The sequence below is a fragment of the Protopterus annectens genome, chromosome 1.part0 (genome assembly GCF_019279795.1).
Source record: "Protopterus annectens isolate FY-2018-M chromosome 1.part0, PAN1.0, whole genome shotgun sequence".
Classification (NCBI taxonomy): Eukaryota; Metazoa; Chordata; order Ceratodontiformes; family Protopteridae; genus Protopterus; species Protopterus annectens.
Window position 1 is genome coordinate 760,998,795 of NC_056725.1, and position 27,790 is coordinate 761,026,584.

Here is a 27,790-nt window from a genome sequence, read left to right on the forward strand (position 1 = left end):
CTAGGCACCGGAACAGTGACTTGAGCATCCCAAACACATGCTCTATTATGATTCTTGTTTGCGCGTGTGCCTCATTATGGAGTTCTTGTTCGGGTGTGCATTTCTGATGGGTGTCATCAGCCACGGCTCCAGTGCGTATCCAGCATCCCCCACTAGGTGACCTTGTGGGATGTTCCCATTGGCAAATCTCTAGTACAGCTACATCAGATGCCAGATGAGGGAATCGTAGATAGCTCCCAGGGCAGCCAGCACACACGTTCATTATTATGCCCTGAGCACCGCACATGACCTGGCAGTTGATGGAGGAGAAGCCCTTGTGGTTGATGTAGACCCTACCCTGCTCACTGGGTGGTGCTTTGATGCATATGTGCGTGCAGTCTGTAGCACTCACTACCTCAGGGTATTCTATTTGGTGGAACAGGTGCATATTGCTGGCCAACACCTCTCGGGTGTTGGGGAAGTAAACGTGCTCACCGACATGTGCTGACATGGCATCCAGGAACTGGTGGAGTACCCTGGATGCTGATGCCTGTGAGATCTCCATCATATCCCCAGTTGGCCTTTGGAAGGTACCTGTAGCTAGTATTCTTAGGCCTACACATACCTTTATATCCACTGGGATGGGTTCCTCTCTGTTAGTTCTGTGTGTGAGATGTGGCCGGCACAGCTCAACAATTTGTTGTAGGTGATCCATGTCCACCCTATAGCGCTCCACTATCTCCAGCTCATGTAGCCCTTGGTAGGTTACCCTGGGTCTGTACACTCTTCTCTGTCTCCTCACTGTGGGTTGCTCAGCAGCATTCACATCCTCACCACCCTCAGCCTCTTCCACAAGTAGTTGTATGGTAGCTATTGCAGCCCCCTAACATTTTGCATTTGTGAGTGTTAAAAGTTCCCCGCTTGTTTACACCAGTGGTGTAGAGTGTGGGAAAAAAACGGAGGGGTAGGTATTTGCATAGTTTATAGTAGTATTCTGGGCTGGGCTGGTCTGCTGCCTGTGTAATTGGCTGGTTCTGATACATTACATCTGCCAGCTAAGCTAGTACTCATTGATTACCTTCCTACTGCTGTTTTCCCTTCCCATTGCCTTCCTGTTTCACCCCTTGTGCGCGCCATGCAACCAGAGTGCTCATATGTGCACACTGCTGCTATTTCCTGGTTTAACCTCTTTTTCTTCCTGTACGACCTGGTGCACAGCGTGCACACCCATTTAGGCTTTGTAATGACTGCTAGGCAGGTTTAGACACACCACCTAGCTTAGCTGTGCTATGCTAGGAGAAACCCCGGGCCACAGGGCTCCAATCCGCTTACAGTATGCCTGACACCCCCCCCCCATGATGTCACCTACCTCCTAGGCTTGAACCCAGCTATTCATACTCTTACACTGTTGAGACCTGCCTCACATCCTGGGGAAAACTGGGATTCACTATCCTTCCCCTCATTTGAAAGAAGAAGAAGCTATCCTGTATCCACTTGCCAAAATTATGGAGAAATGCATACACAGACAACTCCTGAACTATCTTTTCATGGACAATCTCCAGACAAACTCCCAACATGGGTTTAGACCATACCATAGTACCACAACTGCACTTTTCTCCTTCACTAACATTATAAATCTAAACTGAAACATTAATAAACTTTCCTCAGCCATTTTCTTAGACCTTTCCAAGGCCTTCGACATGGTAAACCACCAAATACTTATACAAACACTGGAAGCCATTTCCCTAGACACCCAGGCTTTCCAATTGTTCCAATCTTACCTGAGTGGTAGATAACAGGCAGTCCTATGGAAGGACAACCTATCCACTCTGCTACCCATCACCCTAGGAGTCCCTCAGGGCTCCATCTTAGGTCCCCTCCTATTTTCCATATTTATAAATGACCTGCATAAAGTCATCCCAGAGGCTACCTGCATTCAATACGCAGACAACTCAACTCTAATATGCTCGGCCACATCCCGAACAGAACTGCAATCTTTATCCCAAAAAACTTTTAACACAGTTGAAAATTGGCTTCTTTATCACCATCTCATGTTAAATCCCAACAAAACTAAGCTGCTGCTTTTCTCTCCATCTCAAAGGTCAGCTGTACCGACCTTCACCATAAAATCTAACAATGGCACCATTATTTCACCAGACCCACAACCAAGTTCCTAGGTATAATAGTTGACAACAACCTTAAGTTTGACTTGCATATTAACCATACGATTAAAACAGTTAATAAAAAACTTGGCTCTCTATACAAGATTAAACCCTTCCTAATTCCCCTAGCTAGGACTGTTATTGCCTGCACACACCTACTCCCTACCCTCCTGTATGTCTCCCCCTTACTCACAAACTTGAGGAAAACCATCTTGAACAAACTTACTAGCTGCTATAATCACATTGCTAGATTTGCCACTGGTTCAGCCTATAGATCCCACCACTGTATTAACCTTAATCTTCTAGGGTGGCTTAAACTAATTAATCTACTAAAGGTCAACCAACTAACTATTGCCTATAAGATTGTCTACCAGTCTGAATACACGCCTGTTCTTAAAAGCCTTATCACACCCTACCAGAACTTCAAAACGCTCCAATCCTCTAACAAAATGTTACTTCACATGCTTAAAACTAACAACGCAGCTGGGGATTCCTTGTTTGCCAAGTCTGTAGGCAAAACATGGAACTTACTCCCTGCTGACCTAACATCAAAACCCTCTTTATCCCAATTCAAGAAAAATCTTATACTATACTTTAAAACAGTGGGATATGTCCTTGCTTTACCCCTGATTAACTTTTACTCCCTCAACTATGTGCCTAATCAGGACTTCCTCCCTCTAAGTGACTAATCCTAGTTATTTGGTTTATAACCTAATTACTTTGTATTGACTGGTGTGATTGTGTTTAGTTTCATAGTTTCATAGTATAGTACTAGTCTATCTGCCCTGGGGCATTTGTAAGCCTAGCCATAGTGATGTGGCTTTTGCCACCCCATGAAATGGTACAAAAATGTACAGAATAAATTTAGAATACTGTGCCTCTGTCTAGTAGTGACACAATGAAGGTCCCCTTATATAATAGAATTAGTTTACTGTGCCCCTGTCTAGCAGTGACACAGATGTGACCCCTGGGGTAAACTTACGATCTCCCATCCACTCATCAAGATTTCTCTTGAAGAGAGTCAGTGAGGGCTCTGCCTAATATGAACTGGGATCTTGTTCCAAAGCATGGGAAGCCTCTGGGTTATGAATCTATCCCTCCAGCATGTCCTATTCATACTTGTGCGGAGGTTTAAGTCTTTAGCTCTCGTGGTCCTGATGGATTTGGATTTTTGAGGTGGAGCATATCCATCAGATCCTGATTGGACATGGCCTTGTACATCAGGCAGAGATCACCTCTGAGCAGGCGGTATGCTACTGAATAGAGCTGAAGTTTCTTTAGTCTGGCAGAATAAGACATATGTTGGAGACCCTTGATCCTCTTGGTGAGGTACTTTTGTGGTCTCTCCAGATGTTGCAAATGCCGGGTGAGGTACATACCAAATGGGGCATTGTACTCAATCATGGGTCTGATGAGGGAGGAATATAGGGGTACAATGACCTCCTTGGATCTGGATGTGAATCCCTTCATGATGAGGTGTGCAAGGTAGAATGTTTTTCTAACCACTTTGGCAACGTGGGTGTCAAATGAGAGGTCGCTGTTGACTTGGGTCCCTAGGTCTCTGATTACTTTTTCTGTACTCAGTGGGTTGCTGTCTATGTGATAATTTGTGGGTACTTTGTTTTTCCCAAAGGGGATGACTATACATTTTTTGACATTTAGTTTAAGGCCGTGACTCGCACCAGTTGTCCGCTTCTGTGAGGCCTTTTGTAGGATGTGTGTGTCTGCTGGTGTATCGACTATGGCACCTAGTTTGCAGTCATCTGCGAACTTTGTCAGCCACAGCCCTCCCATGTTTGCTTTAACATCTGAGAAATAAATGCCGAACAAGAGGGGTCCCAGGACAGATCCCTGTGGGACACCACTTGTGACTGGCTTTGAGTCTGAAATTGCTCCAGTGATTTTAACTTTATGGGTTCTGTCCTTTAGCCAGTTTGCAACCCATCTAGTGACATAAAGGTTTACTTTTAAGCTGTTGAGCTTACCTATGATGCCTGAGTGGGGTATTGTGTCGAAAGCCTTAGCCAAGTCCAGGTATGCTGTATGGACTGCTTTGCCCTCATCAATGGCTCTAGTGACTGTTTCAAAAAAGTCAACCAGGTTTAAAAGGCAGGATCTGCCCTTTACAAAGCCGAACTGGGTGGGGTCAAGTGTCTGTAGGTCCCCTATGTCTCTGTTTATGAGTTCCATAATGATTCTTTCCATAGCTTTGCAGACCAGGCTGGTTAAGCTTATGGGCGGTAGTTTCAGGGTCTGTAGAGGCACCCCTTGTGGAGTGGGACCACTGTTGCTGTACGCCAGTGTTCAGGTACATATCCAGTAAGGCTAAGGTTAAATAGCATTTTTATGTGTGGGTTTAGCTCCTCTTGAGTTCACGTAACACGCAACCTGGGATACCGTCAGGTCCCATTGATGCTGTGTTTTTGCTTTATTTAGGCGGTTCTCACTTGGGCATCTGAGATGACAGGAGATTACATTCAGCTGGGATAAGTATTTCTTCTTTGGGGGTGAAGGAGGGAGAAATTTGCACTGAACCTGTCAGCCAGAATGTTGGCAATATCTGTGGGTTCAGTGTATTTTTGTTGTTGTGAACCAACTCTGAGCATATCTGAGGATTTCCTCCAGGTTTCTAACATAGCTGAAGAAGGCTTTGTGGTTATCTTTAGTGTCCTTAGCGATTTTTCTCTCAAAGTTGGCCTTGGATGTTTTATGAGAGAACGTAGTTTTCTGCTAATGTTGATCAGAGATGTCTTCCCTTCATGGGATTTTGCTCTGACGTGCAGTAGCTTCCTTCTTTGTTATACAATTTGTTTATGGCTGAGGTCCACCAGACAGGACGCTTACCTTTGGTGGAGAGGGACTTGGATTTGTTTGGGATTGCATGATCCATGCATTCTTGGAGATGTCCATAGAAAGCATTTGTGAAGGATTCGGCATTGTGGGATGTGGTATCCACTGGCACAGTGGGCTTAAAGGATACCATCTCAGTCTTAAGAAGAGTGAAGTCTGCTTTTGAGAAGTTTTTCACTGTGGTCTTTTGTGCTGGGGGTGGAGGTGGGATATGTATATCCAGGGTGATTAGTTTGTGGTCAGATCTTACTAGTGTGGGGTATACTTCCGTGTGGAGCATTTTGTCCCCATGTTTGTGATGATCAGGTCTAGTATATTATCTCCCCTAGTGGGAGAGGTGACTAGTTGTTCCAGTGCATTTGAATTTATGAATTCCAGGAACCTTTGGGCTAGGGTATTAGGGCTAGAATAATGTACCCAATCTATGTTTGGGTAGTTGAAGTCTCCCAGTATGATGGTATTTTGTGATACATTCATATCCTCCAATGTCTTCAGGAAGGCTGAGTGGGGTTCTTGAGATTGGGAGGGTGGTCTGTTATGATCTTTTTAATGAATGTAATTCCATTTGGAAATTGTAAAAATCCTGCTTTATATGTATCTATTAAATAGTATTTTGTAGTATGTATGCTGTAAGAAGTTTGGAGCTTTTCTCCCTGGGCCTCCGCTGAAAATGGACATGTATCCAGTTGGACTACCCCTGTCAACAAATGTAAAATAAATAAAATAAAAATAAATAGGATTGCCTGCTAATGCATAGTTACATGTCTCACACTGGGCCTCCCCCCTTAGCAACCACTACTCACTGGCCATGGTGTATTCTGCCTGCCATTGACTTGCATGGCGGAATACTGATTTTGGTTAGAATGCTTAATTTATGTTCGTTATGTTATTTTCCCCTGATCCCGTTTGTGCTCCACTGCCCTATGCTTAAACTGCCGGGATCGGCTAATAGGAATTGAAAGATGATTTTTTAAATTGTACTGTTTGCAATGCCAAAGGCCTTATACTTGGCCATTGGCATGCTTACTACATGATATGCAGCCTTTATTTGGGGCTGTCATAGCTCCATTTTGGAATTTGCAGACATGTACTCGGTTACTAACCAAGTACATTTCTGCTGATTGCACTAGACCTGCACGGATGGTCGCAGGCTTCCTGGATCACATATTCACCTCATTTGCATGGATTTCTCCTGCAAATGGTGTGATTTGCATACAATGGCTTCGTCCATGCAAGATTAGTGCAGGAGCGCTCGTGCATGTCCCTGCAGGCTGTTCCTGGATCGCACTGCGGACATATTGCTTGCTTGGGCTCCTGCACCGATCTTGCACGCTGTGCAAGCTTTTGGAATGCGGGGGAATGTCTGAATTACATAAAATGCATAAAAAAAAGGGAAAATGACTGTATTTTTTTGCAATGTACTACTTTTTTGCATTAACTAAAGCTATATGAAATATCCAAAGTGTGCAAAGTGTTGGCAAGTGTGTGCATTATTACAGTACAGTTATTTTGCAAAGTACAGTCTTTCAAAGAGATTATTGTGCATGTGAACATTATTACAAGTACCTGGTGTGTGTGCATGTTTATACATAATTACAAAGGACAAGTTTGCATTGTGTTTAAAAGTAATTTGTTGGCATGGCAGAAGGATTTTTCAGACCCGCTCCACTTGTGTTTGATAACAATATTGCAGAAAATGAGAGGATTGTTTGAGCAAGAGTATGATATTTTCATACAGACTGCTTTTTCTGACAAAGTCGCACGTACAAAGTTATTTATTCTGCTTAATTTAGCTGGATCAGAAGCCATATAAAGAGAGTGCTCATTTATGTATGCACCTGCTGTGTTTGCAGGGGAGGGGGAAGACCGCCACATTGTGATACTGGCTAAAATGCAGGAAGACCCTGAGTGCTTAAAATGCAAATTTAGAGGAATGTGTAACACCCAAACAAATGTTAGAGTGGAGAGACTTATTTTACATAAGAGGTCAAAAGCCTGGCGAAACTTTTGAGAATATATAACCGACTTGAGAAATAAGACTAAAATGTGCAGATTTCATGATCTGAGAGATGAGTTGATAAAAGACAGATTTGTGTGTGGTGTTAATAATGATGCAGTGAGAACGATTTTGCTTCGAGACAGCAATTTAACATTACTGGGATTCACTATCCTTCCCTTCATTTGCATAGGATTGCCTGCTAATGCATAGTTACATGTCTCACACTGGGCCTCCCCCCTTAGCAACCACTACTCACTGGCCATGGTGTATTCTGCCTGCCATTGACTTGCATGGCGGAATACTGATTTTGGTTAGAATGCTTAATTTATGTTCGTTATGTTATTTTCCCCCCGATCCCATTTGCGCGCCGTTGCCCTACGCTTAAACTGCCGGCATCGGCTAATAGGAATTGAAAGATGATTTTTTTAAATTATACTGTTTGCAATGCCAAAGGCCTTATACTTGGCCATTGGCATGCTTACTACATGATATGCAGCCTTTATTTGGGGCTGTCATAGCTCCGTTTTGGAATTTGCAGACATGTACTCGGTTACTAACCGAGTACATTTCTGCTGATTGCACTAGACCTGCACGGATGGTCGCAGGCTTCCTGGATCACATATTCACCTCATTTGCATGGATTTCTCCTGCAAATGGTGTGATTTGCATACAATGGCTTCGTCCATGCAAGATTAGTGCAGGAGCGCTCGTGCATGCCCCTGCAGGCTGTTCCTGGATCGCACTGCAGATATATTGCCTGCTTGGGCTCCTGCACCGAACTTGCACGCCGTGCAAGCTTTTGAGAATGCGGGAGAATGTCTGAATTACATAAAATGCATAAAAAAGGGAAAATGACCGTATTTTTTTGCAATGTACTACTTTTTTGCATTAACTAAAGCTATATGAAATATCCAAAGTGTGCAAAGTGTTGGCAAGTGTGTGCATTATTACAGTACAGTTATTTTGCAAAGTACATTCTTTCATAGAGATTATTGTGCATGTGAACATTATTACAAGTACCTGGTGTGTGTGCATGTTTATACATAATTACAAAGGACAAGTTTGCATTGTGTTTAAAAGTAATTTGTTGGCATGGCAGAAGGATTTTGCAGACCCGCTCCACTTGTGTTTGATAACAATATTGCAGAAAATGAGAGGATTGTTTTAGCAAGAGTATGATATTTTCATACAGACTGCTTTTTCTGACAAAGTTGCACGTACAAAGGTATTTATTCTGCTTAAGTTAGCTGGATCAGAAGCCATAGAAAGAGAGTGCTCATTTATGTATGCACCTGCTGTGTTTGCAGGGGAGTGGGAAGACCGCCACATTGTGATACTGGCTAAAATGCGGGAAGACCCTGAGTGCTTAAAATGCAAATTTAGAGGAATGTGTAACACCCAAACAAATGTTAGAATGGAAAGAGACTTATTTTACATAAGAGGTCAAAAGCCTGCTGAAGCCTGCTGAAACGTTTGCAGAATATATAACGCCTTGAGAAATAAGACTAAAATGTGCAGAGTTCATGATCTGAGAGATGAGTTGATAAAAGACAGGTTTGTTTGTGGTGTTAATAGTGATGCAGTGAGAACGATTTTGCTTTGAGACAGCAATTTAACATTAAATAAAGTCATTCAGATTTGTCAGACATATGAGCCTTCAGAAAAGCACATGAATATGCTTAACATTTAAGTCTCACCTGGTCCTACAGCAACAGTTAGAAAACTATCATCTAAACTTAAATCTGCATCACTGACAGTGGATAATCTCCCCACAGATTATCTATGACTGAATACAGAGGCCATCAGCTGCCAAGTTTCTATACTAAACAACTGCTCTCTCATGATATGTTCCAGAGTCCTGGAAGGGCTCCATTATTGTTCCAGTGCAGAAAGAATGTAACTCTAAAGGCTCTCAGATTATCAGCCCAAAGCCCTACTCTCACCATTCTTACAAATTCTCAAGTGCTGCATTCATATACAGCTCCTGATTTATCTTGAATCCCAGAAACTGCTGTACCCAACAAAGCATGGCTTTCATCCAGGAAAAAGAGTATAGTCTGCACTCCTATTTCATGGAGATTGTCTCAATAATTAACTAGATGTCTCAGTATTTTTAGATCTTTTTGAATCACTAAAACAAGTTTCTCATCCCATCATCTGTTTACTAACTGGACATATTCTTCATCCTCATCCATTTAAGTGGTTTAACATTTGCCTGTCTGAACACAAATATTTGTATGCTGGACAGATACCTTGTCTCATACTCAACCCATAGACATCGATGGTATTGATCTAGTCATAAACATGTAGGAATCTATGTCCCATGAGTCCATGTTTGGCTTCTACTGATTTTGATATATTTATTAATAATATGTGATTCTACTGCCATCCAGCACTTCCTGCACAATATTCTGATAATTCAACCCTCTCCTGGTGCTGCTAACAAAATCCAAGTGATCACCAACCACCTCCCGGTTCCTACTATTCTGAAAGACAGCAGAAATACTAGCTATTTGACACACAGCTTTTACTCAGTTCCAGTCAAACAAAAGCTGTGCTATTCCCCATTACCTGACTCACTTGAGCTCTCTCCAGTGCTCTGTGTATGCATTAATTCGTTAACATGACAAATAAGTAACTGACAGCACCAAGCCCCTTAGAATTTACATAGACCAGAAGCTGAAATTCACCATAAAATGCTTGCAACTAGGATAGTGTCAGTGTGGTTTGTTTTCATTTATATAAATGTATGATTGCCTATGTAGTAAGTGATGATTTAATAAAGATTTTTCTTGTTTAAAAAAAAAGAAAAAAGCAGGAATTGAATAATTTACGTAATGTTGCTTTGGTTATATGATATTAGCAACATATGGTGGGAGGATGGCCTAATGGTTAAGGTGTTTGCTTTATAAATACAAGGTACAGAGTTTGAGTCTCACAATGGATAATTGGCTAGGCTTGTAAAGGCAGTTAGCCTAGTACTAATCTATGTGAAGTATAATGTTTGTTATGTTAATTATAGTTTGATTACTTTTATATGATTGTAAATTTGTCTATGTCACAAGTGATAGTTCAATAAAGGCGTTTAGGAAAAAATAAAATATGTATAAGCAATGCTATAAAAATCTGATGATACATTATGTACAGTCAGCCTTTTTTTGATAGGTTTATGCATATCTCAACACCCACATTTTATCTAATCCCCAGTTTGTTAGATGCAAATACCACCTTTACTAACCTGCAGCCTCCACAGCTCATGCAAACTGAGCAATAATTCATTATTGTGGAGTTTGCTCCTAACCTTCAGAATAAGACCCACCAATGCATAACACTTACCAAAATGTCATGGACACAGCCTGCCTGCTACACTGTGGCTCACCAGCTAAACTAGTTTACCAAATCCTATACTTGCTACAGTCTGCCCAGCCTTATGCTGATGTTTGCGATGGTATATGCTGAGGTGTAATCTTAGGTCTGAGTCCCAGCGCATAATCAGACTACATAAATAAATAAATAAATAAATAAATAAATAAATAAATAAATAAATAAATAAATAAAAGTTCTCTGTATTTAGTGGTGAAGGCCATGCTCAGAAACACTCTTCTCTGTTAGCAAAGAATCATCTCCAACCTAAATGCATTGAAAGCCTGCCTTTATCAAAAATGGACATATAAATGTATGAAGTAATTTGATGTCTCTTGTATCTCTTTCCTTCTTAAGATTCTTTACTTCCTTAATCTCCATCCACTTATCTCTATCTGTTCTCTTTTATATCATAGTTTGCTTTTGATATTCTCTTGGATCCCACTGTATCCCTCTGACTGGCACTTCCAAAACATTCTTTCCTTCCCCACTTCTTCGTAGCACAACCTTATGTTACACTTTTCTGTCCTATACCTGTTCTATCCTTAGGCCTACTCCCTACTTTAAATAATTAAATCATTCCCATACTAGGTGCGACTATTCTACTTATATTTAATTTCCAGGCACTATATACTCTCTTCTGTAATATCTGAAAGCATGATACAGTTATTTGTCCTCCGAAGTTCACTTCACACTTAGCAGTGTGTGTTCTGGAGATATTCTCCCTGAGACTCTACTGAAAATGGCCCTTACCTGGTCTGACTATCCCAGTTAACAATTGCAAGTTTGTTTGTGTCTTTCGGCTTTTCCCGGTTAGGGGTCACCACAGCGGAACTCCGGTCTGCTAATGATTGGTAGTTGATTTTTACGTGCTGAGTTACCAGCCCTGATGCACAACCTTCAACGAAGGTACGCCCATTCACGCATGTCTCCACGCAGAAGACGCTCTAGCTGTGAATTGAACCAGACAGCCTCTAACGGTGAGGCGACAATGCTACCGCAGCACCACCACCGCAAGTAAATAAATTAATTTGAGGAAGAGATGAGGAAAATGAAATGTGAAACTACTGAAACAAAAACATCAAGCTGTTTTTTTTAAACATAAATGTCAGATGATGAAAGATTTGCAGCCTACAGAAATGTTTATATCACAAGCTCAAAGAGCCACATTTGAGATGCTTCTACTATACTTTAAATGACAAAAATCCAAAAACATGTAGTCATTAGCAGCATTTTGATAAAAAATACCAATATAAGACGTTCTGCACCTGGAGGCAAAAAACGTGTGCTGAACTCTAGTTACGGCTCTAAATGGAACCCAGGATGAAATGAGGACTTTTCTAAGATCTCATTCTGGGAATGTTAATTCTTTATCTGTAAGGAAGCAAAGAGATAAAATAAGAGCTAGATTCACAGAAAGTATGTCAGTCTGTGAAACTTGAAACAGAGAAGGAAGATACATTGTGAAGTATGGAAGTTCCGACATTTGTTACAAGTGACATCAGGCATATATGTGGAATTTGCAGGTGAGAAATCCGTACCTTGCACTTATTGAGAGGAAAGAGACATTCTTTAATATATCAGATTTACTTGTTAGCACCTTACATAAGCCCTACTTGTCTGAGAGATCATTTTAGGGATTCTCCACTGATTGCCAAATGGTCACAATGTTAGACAGCTAAAGATCGAGCCAATAACATTGACGACCAAAACAGTGAATTGAAACAAAACAGCAAAACCAACTTTTTTTGCAGTGGGAGGTGTAGCCGCCTGCACTCCCACACTCCTTGTTAATTATATATACTAACCCTAATAAGGGTCTGTATTAGAACACCGAACATTTTCGAGTGTTCTAATATCGACCCATTTTCAGCGAACACTGAAAATATCGAAGTAACAGGAAACCGAATTCTTTCCTAGGGAAAGAATTCAGTTGTCCATTTCTGTTGCTTCGGTATTTTCAGTGCTCTGGTGGAAAGCTACGGATCGGGTTCAGGTAAGTGTGCGATTGTGTGGACGTGTGGGTTAGGGCGGGTTAGGTGAGTTAGGGTTAGGGCATGCGTGAGGTAAGTGTGCGATTGTGTGGACATGTGGGTTAGGGTGCGGGTGAGGTGACTGTGCGATAGTGATGGACCTTAGGGTTTGGGTTAAGGTAAGTGGATAGTTAGTGGTGTATTTATAGTTTAGTGTAGGGTTAGGTGTAAGAGTTTAGGTGTATGTGTGTGGATTGCTGTTTGTTTGGTGTGCTTGTGTTGTGTGTATGTGTTTTGGAACAGCAAATTTTTTCCCTAGGAAAAAAATTCGCTGTTCAGAATGTTCGATGTTTTTTTTTTCAATTGCTAGGGTTCAATATTACTCGACATTTTGAATGTTCGGTGTTCTAATATAGACCCCCTAATAACACACCACATAGGGGAAAAGGCCACTTCTCTGATCCCAATTGTTTAACAATAACAGCTAAAGCAGTCCTTGTTCACCTCTGTGCCTTAATTTAATGTTATTGGCTCAGTCTTTAGCCATTCAACATTCAAGTCCCTTGACAATCAGATGGGTACCCTTTTGTTAGACTGTAATGAAATTCACTTCTCCAGAATGATAAGAATGATCTCTGGTTTACTGATGAACCAATAATCTACCCAGACCATTCCAAGATAAAAAGTCACACTCAGGACTTTAGGTTGTAAATGCTGTCTTATTACATATTAATGCTGCACAAGTCAAATATATGTAAAGTTCTATATTTTTATATCCAGGCCTTTGTAAATCAATATTTGTGTATAAAATTGCAGGTGCAGTTCTTTGGGTAAGAAAAATGGGGTGTAGTGTTTTGTGTATCCAGTCCCTATGCTACATTATTTTTAGTTACACTGCTGAAGGGGTACAACTAGTGCAAAAGTTTACTTTGTGTGCACTTTTGTTATGCAGACTGCACAAACCAGCTTAACTCAGTTCCATCTTTGTTACCAGAACTGCTCATTTTATTGCTATAAATGGAGTCTGGATCAGGGTCAGATACAGCACAAGCAACATAGGAAGGGTCCTGTACTACCTAGGTGCCCCTTAAGCATCACCATTTAATTCACTCATGCCTACAGGGTGACCATTGTTCTGAGTGGCTTGGCACCTACAGCAAGCACCATTAAGTAAAACACAATTATATCTGTATCTTTCCAAAAGCAGTTACAGATGCACAATCACATTGAGATGCTACCCCAAAGTGATTGTGCATCTATAAAACTGCTGCTGTTAATATTTATATATATATAGTTATGGAAAGTAACACTGAACACAGTTACATTTGCTCAGCGGACTGCCAGATCAGCACCAAGTCAATTTATCCTGTCATGCTTCTTTAGTGCAGAGTCTGCAGCGATAAAGCAAAGTAAAATGAACTTCACTTTTCTGCAAAAATCCATTTGTGGCTGCTGTGAATCAGTAGCGACACAAGTTATACTTGGAAATGTGCAGACACCTGACATCACTGCTGTAATAGCTAATTATTTCATCAGGCGTCTGTCCATTTCTGAATGGAAATCAGCCTCATTGTCTGTCTGCCTAAACATTCTCCTACACTGCTTCTTTTTAAAACTTGGTCCCACTTTGGATGTTAGTGATAAACCAAGACCTACAGCACCAGTAACTACGATCAGTATTCCAGCAAGCCAACAATCAGTTCAGAAGACCAGTAAGAGAAAATACTTTTAGCCACAATGTTATTGCTGTTTTTGTTGTTGTTGTAAGCCTCTTCCTCTTATCCTGTCACATTTAATCTCAGCACAGGAATCAGGAGAAGAACCAAATGGAATGAGGGGACAAAGAGCCAAAATTAGGGACAGATGTATAGTTAGTGTCTTTTTTGTTTTGAAGAATATGAAGTCTGAAATTCAAGTCTGCCATTATTCAGAGACTGAAATCCTCAGAACGTTGCCAGGGAAAAAGTTTTATGAAGAACAGATAAAAAAATGGTGATATTCGGCAATGTTAGGGGCAGTAAAAAGGTTTGCAGTATATTACATGGTAGGAGAATCCCTTCATGGGAAAAAAGTGAATAGGCAAAGCAAAATTTACATAAAATAAGAACTTGAAGCCACATAAATGATAATGAAAAAAAAACACAGTAGATGGCTAGCAAATAAACATAGTTTAAACTATGTTTGGCTGTTAAAGTGCTGTGAACTGCAGTTATTAAGAAATAACAAACATATGAGTTTTAGACATCACATCCTTCAAAAAATGCTTGCTAACTCAAAACCTGTTGTACTAACAATGTACTAGGTATACAAGAGCTATATTTAAAATCTGTTCCTGATTTTGGGTCTTTCACTGATTTTTGAACTGAGATGGCATGGGGGACGCAGTGGATTGCATCAAATGTTTGGCAGGCTGAAATGCATTTCTAGGTTATTGTTTATGTGTATGTTCATTCATTTGATGTATGCAGTTATATGGCTGCGACTGATTATCACATCTATGTGTGCATGTAGATACTTGGTTCCTACAACCCGGGGTAGTTGTAGCAAAAAAGATAATCGATATGTTGGCCACGTTCTTTGGCTGGATCCTTGATTTCCCTTCTCTTGTTAACTGTTGACTTTGTTTCTTTGTTTTGTTAAATGTCAGATACTGACTGTTATTTGGTTGTGAATACACTGGACAGTGTGAAGTCAACAGTTTAATGCTAATATTTTAAAGATGAATAAATATTTAATTTAGTTTTTTTGCCAGCATGAGCATGAAAAGCACTGCACTGTATTGAGCTAGAACAGTGTTTTTTCTGGCATTTAGTGCAGATGTGTAAGGCTATAAGCTGCTAATGAGCTGCTCTATACTTCTCAGCTGTCCAGATTTTCACAGTATGTCCACATTTATGCCTCATATTTTTGGGATCCTCCTGTTAAAATGTGTGGTTTAATGACAAATCAATGAGGATTGTTGTTGTTTTTGTTGTTGTTGTAAGCCTGTGACTGTAGGCTGTAACTCAGTGACTGACATTTGAGTTTCAGACTTCATATAGGTTCATAAGTTCATAGGAGATTACTAGGCTAGTGGCTGTAGAGCCTTTATAAGCATAGCCACATTAATCCTGGGTTGCCCCAATTGCCCTTGGTTAGATGGATGCACTTTACAGATCAGCACCCGCTACCCCTGTCCATAAGGGACACGGGCGCCACCCCTGGGGTGAATTTGCGGTCACCTATCCATTTCTTGAAGTTGCGCTTGAATAGGCTCATTGAGGAGCTGCTTCACATGAACTGGAAGTTTATTCCAGAGCAGCAGCATGTTCTGTTAATATCACAGGCTAGGTTGAGACCCCTAGAGAGAGTGGCTCTAGTGCCGTTTGACTTGTGGATGTGCAGCGTATCCATCAGGGCAGGGTCACAGACTGCCCTGTAGGCCAGGTACAAGTTGCTTTTCAGCAGCCCATACAATACAGAGTAGTGACAGGGCTTTCAGTCTATCCACATAAATCATGGTTTGGAGGCCCTATATCTTCTTAGTGAGAAACCTCTATGATTTCTCCGGTTGCTGCATGCGTCTTGTGAGATACATGCAGAAGAAAGCATTGTACTCTATTAATGGTCTGATTAGGGTCAAGTAAAGTGGAGTTATAATATCTTTAGACCTAGATGTGATGTCTTTACTTATGAGATGCGCAATGTGGAAGGCTTTTCTTACCACGGTGGAAACTTGGTGGTCAAAGTTCAGATTGCAGTCGACCTGTGTTCCCAGATCTTGCACCACTGGCTTTGAACTTAGATGAATGCTATCAATATTGTAATTAGTGGGGAAATTCTGTTCTGCCAAATGGGATAATAGTGCACTTTTTTGCATTAATTTTAGACCGTGACTTTGGCATCACTCATTTCTTTGTGTTAGCCCCTCCTGTAATATGTTAACATCAGTGGGGTGACTCAATGATTGCACCTAGTTTACATTCATCATCGAACTTAGTAAGCCAGAGGCCATCTACTTCAGCCTGGACTGCTGAGAAATAGATTCCAAATAGTAAAGGGCTCAGTACAGATCCTTGTGGTACACCACTAGTGACGGGTCTATTGGTAGAGGTGGAGCCACAAACTTTGATAGTATGAGTTCTGTTGGTGAGCCAGTTAGCTAGCCATCTAGTGATGTAAGGGTTAATACCTAGCTGGGAGAGTTTTTCAATGATACCCGAGTGGAGGATTGTGTCAATGGCTTTGGCTAGGTCCAGATAGGCAGTATGCACTGTCTTACCTTCATCCAGGGCTTTGGTGACTTTCTCAAAGAAGTCTCCCAGGTTCATTAAGCACAATCTACCCTCAACAAAGCCAAACTGGGTTGGTCTAGAGTTTGAAGGTTGCCTATGTCCTTGTTGATAAGGTCCATGATGATCCTTTCCATGGCCTTGCAGATGAGGCTGGTTAGACTTATGGGCCTATATTTCCCAGCATTGGTTGATAACCCCCCTTTATGCAAGTGGATTACTGTTGCTGTTCTCCATTCTGCTGGTACAAAGCCAGTTCTCAGGCTATGGTTAAAGACAACAGCAAGTGGGTCAGCTAGGTCCTGTTTTAGATTGCTTAATAAGCAAACTGTGATGTTATCTGGTCCCAGTGATGCCATGTTGTTGGCGTTGGAGAGTGCAGATATGACTTGATCTCTAGAGATACTAGGTAGAGAACTAGTCAGGTATGCTTTGGGGTATGGCTGGTGAGGATGGGGGGGTGAAGTTTGTGCCAAATAAGTCAGCTAGCAATTTGGCAATTTCTTCTAGTACAGGGTGAATTGTACCATCTGCTATCAATTTGGCACATAGCTGGGCACTCCCTTTTAGATTTTAGATGTATTTAAAGAATGCCTTATGATTGTCTTTGGCTAGGGATGCTATTTTAGCTTCATAATTAGCTTTAGATGACTTTACAAGACTTCTGATTTGCTTTTTCAATCTGTGGGGGAAATTCTTACTCTGCAGGGGCAGTTGCCTCTTGTTCTTAGACATCAGTTTCTTCCTTTTGTTATACAATCTGTTTACACTAGATGTCCACCAAGGAGGCTTGTTTTTCTGGAAGGGCCTGGTTTTAATCTGGTTAGGTGCAGCCAAGTCTATACAGTTGCTAAGATGACTATACAATGCATTTGTTTACATCTCTGGATAGGAGTCATTATTGCCTGTGATTGCAGGGGGTATAAAACTTTTTATACCATCACTTAGTAGGCTGTAGTTTGCTTTGGAGAAGTTCCTTAGTTTTTTGCTCCTTTGAGGATGTGGGGTCCAATAGTTACTTTGAACAAGACTGATTTAAGGTCCAACCTTACCAGGGAGGGCATCACACATGCAGTGACCCCCATGTTGGTAAGTACTATGTCAAGGATATTAGAGCCCCTTGTGAGGATGCAGACTGTCTGTTCCATTGACAAAGTCCAGAAACCTCTGTGTGAGTTTGTTTGAGCTTGTGTATGTTACCCACTCGATGGAGGGATAATTTAAATCTCCCATGACTAAAGTGTTGGGCTATATGGCAAGTGACACCAGTAAGTCCAGGTAGGCATTGTGCTTTTCTTGGTTCATGGAGGGACATATAACTAGCAATGATGTGGTAGGGTGTTTTGCCTATAGTTAATTGGGCATGGAATAGTTAGAGAGAGTCGTACTGTTTGACCAGTCTTGAGGTGTACTTGGCTTTAATGAAGATGGATAGACCTCCACCTTTGGTTCTTTCATGCTCATTCTGACGTCTGAATATGTGGAAGGCATTGTAGCCTTGCACAGCTGGGGTGCTCTCCGTGGTCTTGAACCATATTTCAGTGACTGCACAGACATCAACATCTTCCAAGGTGAAGAGTGCTTCCAGGGAGTGCAGTTTCTTGTTTAGACTCCTAACATTAAACAGCAGAACCTAGAAATTGTCTTGAGTGGATTTTGCTATGTCAGAAATTTTATCATTTTGATATTGCCTAAAAAGGCACTATGGGAGAGGCAAGCACATTAGCCAGTATCCGAAAGCCTAGGGGAGATAAGTGCAGACCATCTCTGGCAAAGCAGTGTGACCGGTCAACCATGTCTTCCCAGGCTGACAAATACTGGATCTCCCTGGACTGACTCCAGAAGCTAAGCCAGTTGCTGAAGTCAATCATTTTTTGTCTGTATTGTGGTATCATCCTGGGTAAAGGTAGAATGCTGCTTAGGGATAGGGTCATACCTGCCTGGGACACATAATCTGAGAGTTCAGTCATGTGTCTCTTCATATAGCTCAGGGAGGTACATCTCAAGTCATTCACCCTAACATGGACTATGACAGAGTCATAATGGTACATGTTGTTGAGTGACCTTAGAGCATGCATGATTTGATGGATCCTGGCACCAGATAGGGAGATAACCATGACCTTATCCTTGTCCAGCCTGGTGAGGGGGACATCTATGTGTCTCACTATGGAGTCTCCTATGACCAAGACATTAGGTTTTGAGGTATTTTGCCTAAGGGGCTTATTTGGTGAGACACTGATATGTGAGTTGTTATGTGCAGTAGTTTCTATACATGTTGAGGTGTGTGCAGATAATTTGCTCTTGGGAGGTCTCTGATCTTTTGATGGGCTTCTCATGAGTACCTCAACATATATGGGATTATATCCTGTGTCTTGAACTTGCATGAGAGGTGAGGTGCATGAGAAGACAACCTGTATGATGTCTTGTTTTTTGTTACATGAGACGATTGTTTTCAGATTGATAGTTTAATTACATCTCTCACATACGGTATTTGTTTCAGGACTAAGTGGTTGTAAGTATACATGCGGCAACTACTACATTGCCTCAGGATGCCCAGGTAAATCAAGCTGGCCAGAGAAATGGTGGGAAACTGACCATCCATAATGGCAGATTTATACCATAGTACTGCTGGGGAGTGGGTAAGTTAGATCAGTTTATGATGTAGGAATAACAGAGGGGCTTATTCTGTTGATGGTTTAGGGTGAAGAGCTGTGGTGTTGCTGCTCAGTGTGCAGTTGAGATGCCTGCAGAGCAACAGGGTCTTGGGAGGGTTCTACTGATAGATGTCTAGGGAAAATGTAAGTTTCCAGGCATTTGCATCTATACAGGGCAGAACTAACCTCTGCTGTACGATGCGCAGCTATGACAAACACGAGGCTTAAATAGAAGTGAAATTCAGCAGTTGTAAGACAGACTACTAATGAGAAAGCCCAAACTGAATCTTTTCCAGAAATCCCCAACTCAAATGAAACCTGAGCTATGCACTTCTGCCACAAGGATGCAGGAAGGCCCTCTTAATGTAAGATGGATGGTTTAGAGCACAGTGATACCAAACAGTCTAGATTCAGCAAGTCTGAATCTAGCCTATGCTATATAAGGCAGTATATAAGGCAGTGAGGAAAAAATGATGGCACCCTGTTTGGGTGTGGCTGTGTCAGCTTATTCTACATGCTTGTGATTAAAACGTTTCTACGTACAGTGCTTCCATTGTCTGGTTTTTGGTTATTTGGTTTTATTTCTACTGGACCGGCTCTTTTGGTGATTTTTTGAAACTTTATTCTTACCTAACTCTATCCTTTACATCAACTATTCCTATTCCTGTATTCATGTTTCAAAAAAAAATGTTTTTGCTAATCTGATTTATGTACTTTATGAATTGCCAACTTTTATTGTTTGTCACTTTCTGATATGTATGCTATTCCCACTTTTCTCCCATGTATTATATTGTATTGTATTATATTATATTATATAACGTTGTATTGTATTTCTGTGCTTAGTATTTTGGAGCTTTTCTCCCCGGGCCTCCGCTGAAAATGGACCTGTGTCCCAGTAAACAAACGTAAAATAAAATAAATAAAATAAAAATAAAAAAGTGCAATACAGGCTTTATATACTTTTTACAGTTTTTTGCAGCAGATGCCTTGGATTTTAGTTCAGAGGCACTACAGATCTCTGGTTAAGTCACCAAATTCTGACTAGTTCCTACAGAAAATTCATGGTAATACAAATCATTTTATTCTAGCAACTTCTAAGTTTATAAGAGCAATATTTAACATTTCTCCCTATTTTTTGGTCTTTGTACCCCCCATTATTTTTGGCTTTGTCCAGATTTCTTGTGTGAAGAGGTTGAGAGGTATGGTGGCTTCCTGTAGTGACGATTTGAATACCTTAGTCTTCCTTTGTCTACTGTATGACTCTAACCAAGTTACGTCACCAGAGAGTGCTTGAGGGCTGCCCCTAAAAGAAACATTTGAGTCCAGTGAGCTATTCCAGGCTGCTAGCAAATTCATTATGCACTGTCTTTTGAATCCTTGAACCCTTCACATAGCTGCTAATTAGTATTTTGCTATATGCTGTTTGACTATGAATTCAAACATATCTCTTGTAGTTTAATGAGTTGCTAGAAGCACTTTCAATAAATGTGACTTTCAAGGGAAAAAGTGTTTTCAATGCAAGCATTTTTGTTTTTGTTTAGTAGAAGGCTGTTATTGCTTTCATTGTGAAATTTAAAACCAAAATTTAAATGAAATCTAAATCTCTGATCATTATAAACATAAACAAGAAAATGTTATGCACACTGACTAGTTTGAACAGTGCCTTATGGTAAGTGGGGAGAGCTAGCCAAGTAATGGGATATTGGTATGGTGGGTGGGGTGCCTGGTCCACTTCATTTGACCATGATCCAGCTCTGTTCTGGATCACATATTAATGCTGTTGGAGCTGGTATGATGTTCTCTCCAAGATATAACATTTATGTAACACTGGAAACATATAACTCTGCATTGATTGTAAAAATGTTTATCATTTATCATTATCATTTTTCTTATGACCAAACATTATTTACTTACCCTGAATATGAGGATATTTTAACAGAAGAAGGACTCCATAACGGATCGTAGTGGCAGTTGTTTCTGTTCCAGCAAAAAACAGGTTAAGTGTTGATGCAATTAAGTTTTCCTGGAAAAATTCACTGCCAGGTTTATCTTTTTGCTGAGGAAAAGCAAAATAGATAAATGATAGGTCATAGCATATGCTACTGTAATGACAAACAACATATTATGAACTCTTTTTATCAGATATATATTTGCAAGTTTGAATTGGTCATCACCCTGCATGAAGTCAGCCTTCACTGAAGCAATTTCGTGTACACTGAGTTCACAGTTACACACAGAAACATCAGCAGCACAAACTATCAAAGAGTGCTCATGCAAAGTTAAACCTGTCTAGGCACTGACACGAGCACTGATGATAGAAACTAAGTTAACAGACCTAAGAAGTACAAAACTCAAACCCTTAAGTGTTAAACTTTTATTTCCGAAGGTAGAGGAACAAGCACTTTCACTACTAATAGACTCTCTAGTTTTTTCTGTTGCACTGCATTAACTTATTCCTATAATCAAGGAAGTAAATTAAATTCCTTCACTCACAAGCTTCTAATTTTTCCAATGAGCACTACCAGAGCCAATCAAGGGCTTCATTATTAACTAAATTTGTAATAGTGAGAATAAGATGTCCAAAATCCAAAAAGCTATGCCAGAGATATTTTGAAGTTGGTATCCCAGAGTCACAGGTCAAGAAAAATCTACCCTAGGATTCAATAAGATCCGTGTAGGCTCTGTGTAGAGGCTACATGGAATGTACCCATGTACACGGCCATGGTTCCTCCTCGGTAGCACACCATGCATATTAATCATGGGGTGCTGACGAGTGAGAGCATAGTAACAGTGATATTGAATCTGTGTAGGCAGAAGTGTTGAGGCTGATCAGATCTTATGTACATGGTGAAGCTCCCTGTAATGTTCCTTGCTGATGTTGAAATTTGCTGTGAATTAATAGCTTGTGTTATAATTTGTAATTTTTGTTGATTTTTTTTTTTCAATAATAGTTCTTTATTATTTTCACTTGTTAATACAAACATTCAATAGAGAAATTAGATATAAATAAAAATGGACTTTTGATCGATCGATTAAGCTAATATATATAATAAAATTTGTTTCCCAAATCTCTCAGATTATTTGAATGTTTTTACTTTTTATTGATATATATATTTGTGGGCTATATATGTTTTTATCACTAGAGATTAAAAAGTGTCCCAGGAAGTTTGAGATGGGTTCAACCAATTTGTAGCTATGTTAAAAAGTAGTAAGAAGATAATTCTTTAAATCTGCCTCTCTCATCATCATACTAGATATGATTTTAGGATTCATTTCTTATCTTAGTTCATGAGCAGAAAAATTCAGATATGGGTATATATCTTGTAGAGTTAAGTTGATTATGAGTGGGAAGTTTTGTTTATATATTATATATATATAATGATCTAAAAAGATTTTTTTATAATGTTATATATATTTATTTTTTTCCATTCCAGCAGAGCATGATTTAATATTATATTATTTAGATTTAGAAAAAGCTAGGATTATTATTCAGATGTGTTCATATTTGAAACCCAGTCTTATCCAATTTGGGTACCATTACTTATTTATTTTTTATTTAATTCATGTTTGCTCGGCATGCAGCTGAGCGCACCAATGCCAAGCCATGCTTACACACAGAAGCTGACACCTGCCACACATCTAAAAATAGAAACCAGATGTAATTAATTATGCTATCTGTTTTTTTTTAGTTTTTTTTTATATATTTTTTTAAATGTCTGCACAGGGCAGTGCAGAGCACAGCAATGCCAAGCCGTGGTTATACATAGACAGCTGACACCTGCCAGACATCCAAAAATAGAAACTGGATATAATTAATTATTTATTTCTGCTTATGTTTAAACAGGTTAAGCCTGTTTGCACTGCATGCCCTGGTAGCTTAGTAGTATATGTGAAGGTATACTACTTTGCATGCTATCCACATAGCTAAAAGGGTAGAGTGATGGCCTAAAACTTTGTAGGTCCTGGGTTTGAGTCTCTAGCAGGCATGCCATTTGTTTAATGTAATCTAAATTTTTGTGTAATTTAAAAACATAACTTTTACATTTCGAAGAGCTGTGAGGTGCTAAGCACTGCTTAAACATGATTAATGGCTACTATTGTTTGCGCATTGCTAAGCTTCACTAAAACCTTGGTTGTGCGAGTTTTTGCAATGCTCAGCTCCACTTAACTGGTTTGCATGATGCTAAGCATCGGGGTGCTTTTTTGAATGTTGCTGAATGAAGTGTAAGGGTAGAAAAACAGCCTATATAAAGGACATTAGGTGGGAATTTTGCAACATTTGTTTGAGTCTTTCTAAATGTCAGTATGCCAGGTGGTTTTGAAGAGGGTATGAGCTTTCGGGCACAGAGATGGGGTGTCCAGGAGTCCAGGGTTTTTGTTGGGCTCCTGATATGCAATTATGACCCTAGGCTACTGCAGGATGATTACCGGGGCTCAGAATGTAAGGCTGAGGCCTGGGATCAGTTGGACAGAAACCTTACCAGTGCTATTGGTATCCCCACACTGGTGAGTAGTGTCAGTGATGAACTGAAGAGTAGAAAGAGGGGAACTTTGGACACTGGGGTCCAAGAGGCCAGGGCTGGGCATGCCCCAGGCACATGTAAATATTTCTTCCACTATTTTACTAAAATGCAAGCTGAATCTGTGCAAAACTGGTATGCATAATGGTGTGCTTCTCTCCCAATATCTGCAGCTGAGAGGGCTTGCAATACTTAGTCCCATGCCAGGCACCTGGCCAGGCTGTGCCATGGGTGTGATAAGTATGGATACATTATGGTAACTGTAGTGCAATATGCAATAAAGAATAAAAAAACTGTACTGCAATAAAGAATAAACAATAAAAACTGTAGTGCAATAAATGGGCAATTAAAAGTGTAGTGCAATAAATGAACAAAAACAACTGTATTGCAATAAACTCTAAACAATCCCAATAACTGTAAGCAAAAAGGTGTACAGCAAGATTGTGGTGTCATAACATAATTGCACTAGAGCTCTGTGCATTGTATGTGTATGGTAAGGTTTCTGCAGTCAAATGTAAAACTGTAATAATTGTAGAATACAAAAGTAATGGCCTGCAAAATGTATTGCTCAACTCATAGTATGGGTCAAGGCTGTCTTCAGGCCAATTTCAGTCACATAATGCTCACTTTTACTCCCACTCCAGGAACAAAAGGTATATGGGTGAGATAGCCCACTTTATGGGCAGATATTGTGTGTAGACATCACAGATAATTAACAACAGTACCAATAAAGTGTTAAGCAGCATTGCTTTTTCCTAAATAAATCTGTCTTTATATTTGTAGTAGGGCTGTATTCATTGGATGTCTGTTCTAACTTCACTGAAGTCAAGTGTAAAGTTGTAATAGCTGTAGAATGCAAAAGTAATGGCCTGAAAATGTATTGCTCAACTCATAGTATGGTTCAAAGCTGTCACCAGGCCAATTTCAGTCACATAATGTTCTCTTTCCTCCATTTCCAGGAACAAAAGGTAAATGAATGAGTTAGCCCACTTTATGGGCAGATATTGTGTGTAGACTTCACAGATAATTAACACCAGCATCAATAAAGAGTTAAGCAGCACTCTGTTTTACTAAATAAATCTGCAGTAGGGCTGTATTCATTGTATGTCTGTTCTAAGTTGCTGCAATCAATTGTTATGTTATTTGCAGATGTCCCCTGCAGTAACAGCTTTTGGGTTCTACTCCTATGCCTGCCAGCTAAGGCATGATGGCTGTCTAGTTACTTGGTGTACACAAACATACCTCTCAACTGTCATGATTTTTCATAATATAATTACAACTGCCTAATCTGTCTGTTCCATGATTACCAGATAAGTGATTACCTGGACTGTAATATATTTTCAAATCCATTTACAGAACACATTGGTAGTTGTGTAAGTCCACATTATGTGAAACTATTCTTTGTAGTTGTGTACCTGCATTTGTTAATGCTTGGTCCATACTGTCCCATGCTAACAGCTTAAGAGGTATGCATGTGCTACATCAGCTATAGAAGAATTGTAGTCACTGTACTCACAACTGATACTGCACACCTGTAGAAGTAAGTAGTAGTACTTTGTGTAGTAATATTACCTGTGAGGTAACTAATGGTATGTTTTTCTCTCTCTCCCTACCCCTTATCCTCTTTAATTTATTATTGTTATTTATTATTATGATTTAATATGAACATATTTTGTTAAACTAACTGTTTTGTTGGCCTTATGGTTTACTTCATACTGGCTTGCTGTTAACATAATGACTGTTATGCTACTTAATGTTGCATGACACATAATATACCTTAATATGTATTTGGATTAATAAATATTATGTTCCATTCTGTTAATACTAACATTGGTTTGGTTATTACTAACCTTAACTTATTGTTATAACTAGTTTATTACGGTGTGTCAAGGTTGGCTGGTTCCTCATAATCTGCCTACCTTGCCTCCTCCAGCAGTGGCACTGGGCCCCAGCAATCTGGAACCCAGCCTGGTGGTTCCCCCCCTGCTGCCCCTGCACTACCTGCAAAGTTGGGTAGTACCACCCCACAGCATGGGGCCATGCCCTCCTCTGGGAGCAGTGGTGGAGGGAGAGTTTTCACCCATGACAAACTGCTGGGTTTGGTGTGCAGGATGGTCTACCATGGGTTTGGATGATGACTGCATTGAATGGAGAGCATGCTGACCACCCTGGTGGGGCAGGCTCACCTTGGAGCCCAGCCTCCATCACTGCCACCCTCTGGGCAGTGACAGAACAGTGCCGACAATCCCATGGGTGGGGATGTGAGTCGTGCTGCTACCTTGTGGAGTCACATTGGACTGGGATTCCACAACACCCTCCCCATCCAAGGTGTTCACCCCCCTCTTGCATCACACGCCACCCCTGTCTGCTGTCTTGTCTGTCTGCAAAAGCTTCCTCACCTACCCAACTTACTTCCCCCACATGTACCTATGTCCCTTCCCCAACATTCCACTCTCACCTTAAAAAAACAGGCACCTGTCCCCTCCATAAAAATTCCTACCATACATAGCTCTCCATTTCACATGTGTCCAGTGGATGTACATAATTTGGTCCAATTGTCTTAACCATGCAATTATGTTATTCTCACCCCTCTCTCTGGGGATGCGAGTCCAAAGTCATCTTCAAATTCTGTCAAAGAGCACAGTTGTTGCTGTACAAGAAATGTATAGCTATGGTTGTTTCCTACATCCTTCCTGCACATACCTATCTGCCTTTCACTATGTTTTCCTCCCTGCTTACACCCCATTTCACCACTTTCCTATCTCCCCATTTTTCTTTTCTTTATATATATTTTAGAGTGACTCATCATGTCGCACAGCTTTGCTAAGCTCAGCCAAATGGAGGTTTATCTATATATGCGTTTTAAGTGATAATAAACACATACAAAATAAACACCTGTCCCCTATTTCAAACACATGACCATCACACCTGTATATTATTACTGCATTAACCTGCCACACCACACAGCTGTGAATTAAAACAGGTGGTTTAAGCAAAACATAGTAATTGCAAGTTACACTCTTTAAGCGTGTTTAAGCAGAGCTGCACATCATGCAGCATTGCACAAACTTGCTTAAAGATTAATGGAAACATTGGGAGTGTACCTTGGAGTCTGGTGCAAGAGTACACAAACAGAAAGCCAAACACAGAATAATGGATGTACGTGAGGTCTCTAATATCAGGTAAATATCACCTTTTATCAGCGACATTTACAAATATACCTGCTAAGGCATTACTGGCAAAATACATGTTCAACTAGGACTCTGATGCAGAAACACATCCATATAAAGCCATGCACATAATCATTGATGTAAAAAAATGTATGTCACAGCCTGTATGTGTGTACTTTTATCTTACAAATACACCTGCTGTGACACTGACTCAGTAACTCAGTTTGTTAAATGCATTGTAAACAGTATATTTTGCCACAAATAGTCCTGGTTTCAAATCCAGTGATGTGTAGCATTCAAATCATATTATTGGGAAGCCAGCGATTAATGACTTGAGTCATGCACTCTTTATCCACACAATGCATTTCAAATGAAATGTCTGCTTTTCACTGATGGAAATCACAGGCCTGCAGATAAGAACACAATTCACATATCCTTATAGCAAAGCTACAAGTGCATAAAGTGTCACGTCATGCATTAATATTCATTCAAAGAGGATTTTAACTCACGTAATGCAAATGAGGCCCTCCAATGTCAGAGTGCAGTACACAATCCTTTCAAATTGACACTGCAGATTAACAGAGCTGCACAGCTAATATCCACATATGAAGCCCTTGCTTGTAACAAGGAATGCCAGTATACACATTCCAGATGAGTACCAGACTGTAACCCATGGCCTGACAGTTGCCCAAATGGTGGACATAATGTTATATTTATCCCCTAATTTGATCAAGGACACAACAAACATGTTGCCTCATAATGATACCATAGCTTAACATACTTCCCTTAAACACATGCCTTAATTGGAGTGGAATGGGTACCCTCACTTTGGCTCTGCCTCTACAACAA

General features: G+C 40.3%; 1 protein-coding gene across 1 annotated transcript in view; it reads right to left on the minus strand.

The window, feature by feature from the left end:
• LOC122794700 (putative inactive cytochrome P450 2G1) overlaps window positions 1-22,002 on the minus strand; it is a 248,361-nt gene extending 226,359 nt beyond the window's left edge. The window contains exons 1-2 of the mRNA XM_044063373.1: window positions 21,959-22,002; window positions 21,166-21,353 (exon numbers count right to left, since the gene is read on the minus strand). Of these exons, the coding sequence (XP_043919308.1) occupies window positions 21,166-21,353; window positions 21,959-22,002 (232 nt within the window). The remainder of the gene's footprint in view (window positions 1-21,165; window positions 21,354-21,958) is intronic.
• Between the last annotated feature and the right edge of the window lie 5,788 nt (window positions 22,003-27,790).